This window comes from Lepeophtheirus salmonis, unplaced genomic scaffold (assembly GCF_016086655.4).
Source record: "Lepeophtheirus salmonis unplaced genomic scaffold, UVic_Lsal_1.4 unplaced_contig_1059_pilon, whole genome shotgun sequence".
Classification (NCBI taxonomy): domain Eukaryota; kingdom Metazoa; phylum Arthropoda; class Copepoda; order Siphonostomatoida; family Caligidae; genus Lepeophtheirus; species Lepeophtheirus salmonis.
In genome coordinates this window covers 2167-11394 of record NW_027289164.1, presented here as the reverse complement: position 1 = coordinate 11394, position 9228 = coordinate 2167, and the positions used below count along the sequence as shown (strand labels likewise).

The window sequence follows — 9228 nt, the reverse complement described above, 5'->3', positions numbered from 1 at the left end:
TTCCTGTAGATGCACTGTATAAATATTGAAACAAAGTATATTTAATTATACAATTTGTTTTGTTTGTCTCTTAGTCTTTATTCAAAATTCAAGTTTCTAGGTACACAAAACAATTGAATTTCTTATAAATAATTAATACAAACAATATATTTAATTCAATTAGTTTGAAAAATAACCCATATTTTTTTCTCAGAAAGGGTATAAAAGTTTTATCTAAATAAATTGTATTATTGTTGCTAATTATCTAAAGAAAATTATATTACCTCGTTTGAAATTATTTTATTGTTGTAAAAATGTACAACGAGTATACACATGGACTAAAAATGAAAAGGGTCATATGCCTTCACTAATTTCAAGAAATTCACGGCACAATTATTCTATCAAATAAAATCATTTTAAGTGTAAAGACTCATTAAAGATGCATTAATTAGCTCGCAATACTGTAAAAAATCGGTTACCAAATTGTAACATAAGAATACTATTTTAATGCCTCTAAAGTCATAAAAAGCTATACACAATGAAGAAAAGACGCGTAGGAACTATGGATTTGAATTTTTTATCCATTCAGGATCTTGACAATTTTTCATTTCAATTAGTGAACTAGCAACAATTTTCCTGTGAAATAAAATACCCATAACTAACATTAAAGATAAGTCCCTTGTAGCTCTTAGTACCTATACGATTAAGAAGCTTTGTAAGACTAGTATCTGTGATGAAAATCCATGCAGTGGTCATTAAAGGTCACTAAGGATCTGAAAGGACATAGAAAAGATTTCATTTGAAAAAATATTGAAACCTTAAACGATCATTCTGCAATATGGCATCAGGAATTGGACATTCGCAGCCCTTAATGTATAAGTTGGTCCTAAATGACTTGAAGATGAAACCTTATAAGCTTTGTTACGGTCTGAAACTCAGAAAGGCTATACTAACCAAAAGAATTGGAAGTTCTTATTAATTGTAGATCATTTGTACGCGGAAGCTCATCAGTGTCTTAAGTGACGAGAAAATTTGGAATTTGAATTTTCTTATAATCTGAAATATGGTATTTATACCAAGAAAGGACAGCGAGTTACATTTGTGATTCAAAGTAATTTGTAAAATATTGCAAGAGTAGTTTAAAGAAAGCCGAGGTGTATTTAACCGTAATAATCGGTTTTGAATGCATAATACAAGTTTATACTTGCACTCATTAACTATGGATTTGAATTTTTAATAAGTTAGGGTCTCGAGAATTTTTGATTTCCATTATCGAGCTACAAACAATTTTCCTGTAAAATAAAATATCTATAACTAACTTTCAATGCATGTCCTTTGGAAATAATAAAAAAGGAAGGGTTTCGATATCTAAAAAATGATTTTTTTTTAAACCATCACATTTATTTTCCTCATGTTTGGATAATCTCACAAGTACTTACAAACATATTTAAAATATCCAAAGAAAATGAAAAACAATATAATCATGAAACTTTTATTATTAAAAAAAAATAATTGTAATTTTTCAGAATTAACACATCAAGAGTTATTAAAAGATATAGACCTTTAAATTAATTTTTGAAGGAGTAAAGTGAAGTTGGATTCATTGTGGAAAGGCATCAGCTGCATTAATAGTTTTTATATGTTTCTAGAGTGATTGTTTGCATTACTATTATAAGTTGAATTAATATTGAAACATTACAAAATGATTATGCTCTTTTACAAAACAATATTAGTGTGCTTTATTTCAAAGCTTTACAGTATAATATATTTATCGAAACAATATTTAATTTTGTACCTCGAAACTTATCAAAATTTTATTTATTTTGAAAAATCATACATATTGATAAATTAAAGTGTATTTTGGGATGTCACAAAAATAAAACGAAAATCAACATAAACACCCTAACAATTTGAAGAATTTTATGGAAGAGACGCGTTTTGCTCTCATGATCTTTCCTTAGATCAGCTACAATCAGGTCCTACATCTAGGACATTAATAAGAATTACTGCAAAATATATCTTCAATTCTACACTGTGTCCAACAATTACTTATTAATTATAACTCTGCAACAAATGTTCAAGATAATCTTCGTCTTTAATGAGCACACCCAAACGTTTAATCAGGTTTTCCATTTAATTAAATGTTTTAACAATTGAGATTCACTTTTATTTCTTAATACATGAAGTTCACAGATATTTTAGCTCAAATTCTTATCAAAGTGGGTATTGAAGCCGATGAAAGGATATTTTACTCCATATTTTGGAACTATTGGGAAGTTGCTATCGAGATCAGAAATGTTTACAAAACAATTAAAAGGAAATTGCTTCAAAATTAAATGTTATGGCAAAGAAAAAAAGCAAAGAGAAGTACAAACCAGACTTAAAGACTACAAGCTAATTAAAACTGTAAAAGGTCTAAAAAAAGAAGACCTAATCTTCCTAATGATGGAAAAAATAACAAACTATGAAAAAGTAAAGGCGGTTATTTGTTTTCTAGGCAATGATGTTAAAATTTTTATGAAATTCCAAGTCCAGTCTATGAATGTCGTGGTAAAAGTAAAAACAAGAAGTAAAGAAGGAAGTTCTTTTCCGGGAAAACAAGAAAGGTGATGATTCTAAAAATACAGAGTTGAGTAGATATTTTTAATTAAATCTTAAAGTTCCTATTATTTTTAAATAGCTTAGAGTTTAATCTTTTGATTGATGTACATGTTGCAAAAACAAAAAAAATCTTATATGTCACAATGGAGGCAAGAAAAGCCATCATGGCAATTTAATCTGTACTGGGAAGACAACCTTCAACAGCATTAAGGGCTTGAACGTCGACAAGGCTACAGTCTGTTGAATCAGAAATCGTTTGGCGGATGAGGACAGACCTTAGAGTGAAAGACCCATCAAAGTTAAGCCTGAAGATATCCTGGAGGCCTGTAAGGTCAAACCAACGATGAAGAAGTTGCATCGCTTTAATGTAGGCAAGGATATCCCAAAGGCTGGAGGAAGGTCACTTAGAATAATTGAGAGGCCACTCCTGTCCCAATGTCAAAAAGAACTCATTTTCAGTGATTTCAAGAACTCTTGAAGGTCTGAAGTACAAAAGCGATAGGGTAATCTTTTTCTCTGATGAAACGACCTTTACCATGGACCCTGCCTACGACAAGAAAAAATGATTGGCTGGCATGATTTAACAAGGCTGACAACAGTATCAGGACAGTCACTAAGACCAAACATCCGGTCTCCATAAAGTTGTTGGGGGCTGTGGCATCAATTGAAGAAGAAATGTCTTCAATTTGGTTTCCTGTTGGACACCTGTTACCCGTGACCGATTACTTAATGGTGTTGAAGGAAAATGTGGTCCCATAAATCACCAAGACCATGAACAAGTCTAACAAGGCCACGTATGTATTTCAGAAGGGCGGGGTTCTGGCCCATACTACTAATATTGTACAAGAGTGGATGGGTAGCATAATGAACTTTTGTTCCAAGAACCTTTGACCTCCTCAGAGCCAAGATCTAAGTCCAATGGATTACTCCATGTAGTAGCAAATTGAAAAGAAGGCCTGTAAAGTCCGTGACCCGAATATTGATTCCTTGAAGACTTCCATTAAGCTGCAATTGGGGATATTTAAAAATGACTACGTTATGAATGTGTGGAAGGGGTTCCGGATGTTTTTGGAAAGCTGATGTTTGCAAGATTCACTATTAATGTACCTTGTTGTAGTAAAAATACTATGAAATAAAATTTTCTATGTAGAACATTATCCTGATCAATTATGATAATTTTATGACTACTTTGAGGCAAGTCTCAGTGCTTTTCTACACCCAATAAGTTTGATAATTACTTTCAATAAACATATGAGATTTTTTTAACTTTTAATATTGATAAAATTTAAATTTTCATATGTTAATGTTATGAATCAGATAAGTTGCCATCAGTTAGTGATGAGATTTGACAGTTTGTGATAAGGTTGCATGTATTAAATATAATAACAGTTACTATATGATACTATTGTTGCTACACTTGTAGGCATCTGTTATTAGCTTATAACTTAAAAATTTCTAAGAGATAATTTATAAAACTTTTTTGAGTGTAGATATGTCGAAATATTTTGACCTTACCTTCTTCATAATTTCTTATTTATACTACATGATTCTCTACAACAAAAATGTATATACATCAAAGCTCTAAATAATAAATAACTCATATAGGGATTTTACTTTGGTTGTATTAACCTGAACGTAATTTTATATTATCTGAATCTGATATCACTATTATTTAATTTAATATAAGAAAACATCTATTTATTAAGTAATTAGTAGTTGTTGTTTTTTTCATAAAGTACTGAGAGTAACAATGAACTGTAGGTAGAGCTGAAACTAATCTTGTTAAAATGCAGAGTTTGATAACGTTCATCTGAGTAAAAATTTAAAATTTTGTTTTTGTATGTCAATTTACTTTCGGTCTATGCAACCGACACACCGTTGAGACAGTTCTTAACGTCTATGTCCAAATCTGGCAAAATATAGGGAGAATGAAATCAATGGTTATAAAATGTACGGTTATGGCGGTAATATACTCAGATTGGGTATTGAGATAATCAAATTTATCTTCAGTGACCAGTAAGTGGGTAACATCATTCTAGTGTCTGTGAAGTGAAAGGAGCAATGTTAAAAGAGTTAGTGGATAATCTTATTCAGAGAAGAACAATGGGATGAGCAGAAATCCACTCTTGTCCACGGTCATATCATGCAGTTTTTATCACAATGAGGATATACATTAGAATCATTCTAACCAATATATCTAAGCAATATACGGAGTAAAAATATTGTATATTTTATTCTTCTAAAAACTGCTTGCTGCTGATCTAAATAAAACGTGATGAGAGCAATGCTGCTGAACTCCACAAAATATCCTTCAAGTTATCCAGATTACTCAATTATATTTTAGTGTATTTTATTTGTATATATTTTATGGACTAACAGGTGTTTTGATAGATTACAACAAGCATGAGCAAACTGAAAAAAAATATGTTTCCTAGGAGGTACTGCGAAGTTAATAGTGAATTGTTGAAGCTAGTTTTTTTTTTTTTTTTATTTTTTAAGCGGACATCCAGAGGATAAATTTTCACAGCACCCTCTATTTGAGAAACACGCAGGGCTCAGAACCAAAACCTGGACTGTTAATAATGCTAATTATTTAATTAAAATAAAGAGGTTTTCTGATTTTTTCCTGCATATTCCAGTTGCCCTGTCCTTTCTGCATAAGTAAACAATAATAATAACTCGCAAATCTTCCTTCTGGATCCCAAAATTGAGGTGGCAGAGATTATGGACATTGTGAAGTGCTTCATATATATAAAAAAGGATGTAAAATACCTCTGAAGTAAAGAAGGAAGCGGGGGAAGAAACTCGAAAAGGGATTCTGATTTTCTTGGGACATAAAAAAGAAGATCAAGGAGGACCCCACAAAATCCATGAATCGCCTCTATAACGAGTTTGACGTGAACGAGGGGACAATCAGGAGGCCATGAATGAGGACCTGGGGAAGTCATTTTACAGAACGATCTCAATGCCTCCTGTTGACAGATACTCTGAAGGAAAGGAGACTGCAGAGGTGCAAGAAAGTTTGTGTGTGGGTCAAGACAAAAGGATCCACACCAAAAATTTTCTCTGATGAGAAGATTTTCACTATGTACCAGGCCTACAACCATTGGACCGACGGTTGGCTTGGATGATCACCAGAGGAGATCAAGGGGGTGTTGTGTACAAAACATTCTATCCACACAATGGTGATGTGCAAAAAATCGGCCAGGAGTCTACCACAAGGTGCTGAGATTCACTATACTGCTATGGCTCAAGGCCACCTATCCAAAGGACAACTATGTGTGGCCCCAAGATGATGTACCCCCACACACATTGGCCAAAAAAGCTAGAAGTTAGGCACCGAAAACATGGTTGATTTTGGCACTAAGACATGAGGCCATCATCTTTGCCGGATTTGAACCTGTTAGATTTTACTATGTAGGATTCTTTGGAAAGAGAGAGTAATCGGAGATCTCAACCAAAGGTGGACTTCCTGAAGGCTAAACTTGTGAAGGAGTAGAACAATTTGTCCGACAAATTTATCGTCAAGCCACCGTGTGGTGGCTGTGATTGCTGCTGAAGGCGGCCTTATTGAGTGAACATGGTAAAAAAGGTGGGTTCACAAAGTTTTGTAAAGAAAAATTCAAAATTATTTATCGAAAACATAATTATTGATATTTTTCTAGAATCAGTAATTCAATCCACTTTTGCTTCCAAATCCTGTACATCTATATATTTTATTTTAAATAGTATCAACATTCAGAGAGCCATGTTATTTTTTTACTTTGTTTACAGCAACAATGCAGGGTGTCTACGATAAATTGGAACTATCTTAAAATTCAACCTGCTTGATAAAAAAAGGAATTCGGAGTGTATAGGACATGATATTCAACAATAAATTTATTCAACATGTCCTCCCTCAGCAGCCACCATCTTCTCCATCCTGCCCCTAAAGGATTTGCATAGCCTGATGACTTCCGTGGAATCGACAGCATTCCACTCCCTCCTAATGGAGCCCTTCAGGGCCACGATGCTCTTGTGGCTGAGCCTTTCACACCTCCCTCTCCAACTTCCCCTATCAGTAGTAATCACACGGATTGAGGTCGGGTGAGTCGGAGGGCCAGGTGTTACGATTCCAGAAAGTGATGTCGTGGGAATTGAAGAGGTTAGTGGTCCTCATGGCGATGTGTGCGGGCGCTGAGTCTTGTTGGAATATGAACTCCCTCCCAGCGGCCGTATCCTTCATCCAGGGTATGAATAACTCCTTCATGACTTTGCAGTACCTTATTGCGTTAACCCTTTCCTTGAGATTGAAGAAGAAAGGAGGCATCACCTCACTGGTGCTGCAGATGACACCCAAGGTCATCACAGTTGTCAAGATTCAGATGTTTCATAGTTAGGTGTATATTTAATAATCAAGGAAAAATCAGGAACCCTAACATCTGTAACAACATTGGGCTGACGATGCATTATATTCAGAAAACCCAGAAGAAATTGGAAAATTCGAGGAACCCCAAAGATCTATTTCAAGGACGTGGAGGTCACAGGACGAATCCAGAAAAATCATTAATATAACATTAATAGAAAAGGTGTGGAACATCATTGTACTGTTTCCTTTTTATATTTTATTTCTTATTTTAATGTAGATATTAATAGTTTGTAAGCAACAGAGACACTTGAAAGAGTATTGTAATATCCCAAAACGGGCAAGTGTATATCTTTTTTATAATGTTTAAAAAAAGCACTTTTAATATGGTCATGCTATTTAATTAGTCCACGTGGCGATTTTTTTACTGCTTTTATATACATAACATAACATTCTACTTCCTAGCTTCCATGAGTCAGTAAAGTTTGAAATCTTACAATATGTGGAGCAAAATTTTCATTTTATTTACTACATATATATTTTTTGTAGCTTCTTTCCATACAGGTAATTAGTAACATATACTTTAATATATCTTCAAACTGTTTATTGGTTCTGTATTTAAGTCATGTATGACTCATGTGGATTTTCACCAGCAAAGGCATTGATGGGATGCAATCCAAGAAAGTCCAATAGAATTATTGAAGGACTTCAAGTAGGAGAAGGCGAAATTCCATGGCAAGTAGATATTGTTGTTCGAGAAAAGCCATCAAGTGGAAAAATACATAAATGCGGAGGATCATTACTCAGTGCATCTTATGTTTTAACTGCAGCTCATTGCATAAATGATAGAACCATCTCAGGGAAAAAGTATACTTCAGATCCTAAGAAATCTTTTGTAAGTAATCATGTGAATTATGAGAAAGAACTCAATCCCAGACAAAGAAAATTTATAAAATAAATTTATAAATCGTTATATTTATCTGATTTTATCGATTACCCTCCCTATTTTGAAAATTGAAATTTTAGGAGCTGGCAAATGAAAATAAAGTGATTCTTCAAGCACAGGTTTTTGCGACTTTTGTTCCTTAAATAAAGTTAAATCTTTTAGAAATATTATCAGTTATTATACATTCAATGATTATTAACATGATTTCCCCCCTTCCCAGGATTTCGACCTTTTTGTACATATCTTGTAATAATATATTAAACATGGCTTACAACTATATTAATGGAGTTTTTGTTAACTGTAGCTTTATCTTGGAGGAAATAAAGAGCGGGAATCTGGCAAAAAATACGGATGTGCAAAGTTCATAGTACATCCATTATACAAAAAAACTAGAAGATATGCAAAAAATGATATTGGTTTGATTCAAATAGATGGGGAGGTTACATTTACTCCTCTTATACAACCCATTTGTTTGCCCTATGATAAAAATGAAACTATTGAGCTGGAATCTTCAGTCGTAGGTATTACTGTGAATATTCGTTTGTAAACTATTACTTTAGGTGTATATTGTACATATAGTGAGTGGATGGGGTCGACAAGATCCAGACAATAATTCTTACTTTCCCCATCTTATGAGAATAGATTTATTTGTAAAAAATTTATCAAGTACAGAATGTCAAACTCGTTCAACAGGCCTCATTGATCCTAACACAATATTTTGTGTGAATAATTATCCTCATTCTACTTGTCAAGGAGATTCTGGTGGACCAGTTACACTCGAAAGAGATGGAAGATGCATGCTTGTGGGAGTAGTTAAATCAGGGACCAAATGTGGAAGTCGTCGTATAGGCTCAAAGCACACTAGAGTTTCATACTATTTAGATTGGATATACCAACATATCAGTGTAAATTGGCTTAGAAAATTGAATATTAACTATTTATATTTATTCTTTATTTACTTTTTAGGCAGCATGTGTAGAAAAATAATTTTTTATTAATCTTATAAATTCTGGCCATTCCAATGTAGCTGTGTGTCTCAAGATTTTCAAAAATATATTTTCATTGTACACTTCATGTATTTCTAAGAATATATCGATACAAATATAAAGAAGAGTAGAAATCCAGTACGAAATTCATTTATTTTTTGCATTCTTATGTGCTCGGAAAGGTGATGTAAATTGTGTGAATTTGTTGGCTGGCCCCCTTTTTTGAATGGGTAATCAGAAAAATAAATTTTATTTTCCTCAATTGTTGTTATTAGTATTTCAACACTGAGTCGTGTTCCTAATGCATGATTATCTAGGAATTATCTATAAAAAATGAATAAAGATTTCATATACATTCCCTAACATATATA

At 33.0% G+C, this 9228-nt stretch overlaps 1 protein-coding gene across 1 annotated transcript; it reads left to right on the top strand.

The window, feature by feature from the left end:
* Nucleotides 1-7350: 7350 nt before the first annotated feature.
* On the top strand, nucleotides 7351-8993 carry LOC121130680 (chymotrypsin-like protease CTRL-1). The gene is made up of 5 exons (XM_040726401.2): nucleotides 7351-7489; nucleotides 7549-7820; nucleotides 8176-8392; nucleotides 8451-8776; nucleotides 8838-8993. Exons 1-5 carry the CDS (start codon nucleotides 7426-7428, stop codon nucleotides 8856-8858), a joined length of 900 nt encoding a protein of 299 aa, XP_040582335.1. The 5' UTR covers nucleotides 7351-7425; the 3' UTR covers nucleotides 8859-8993.
* The last annotated feature ends 235 nt before the right edge of the window (nucleotides 8994-9228 follow it).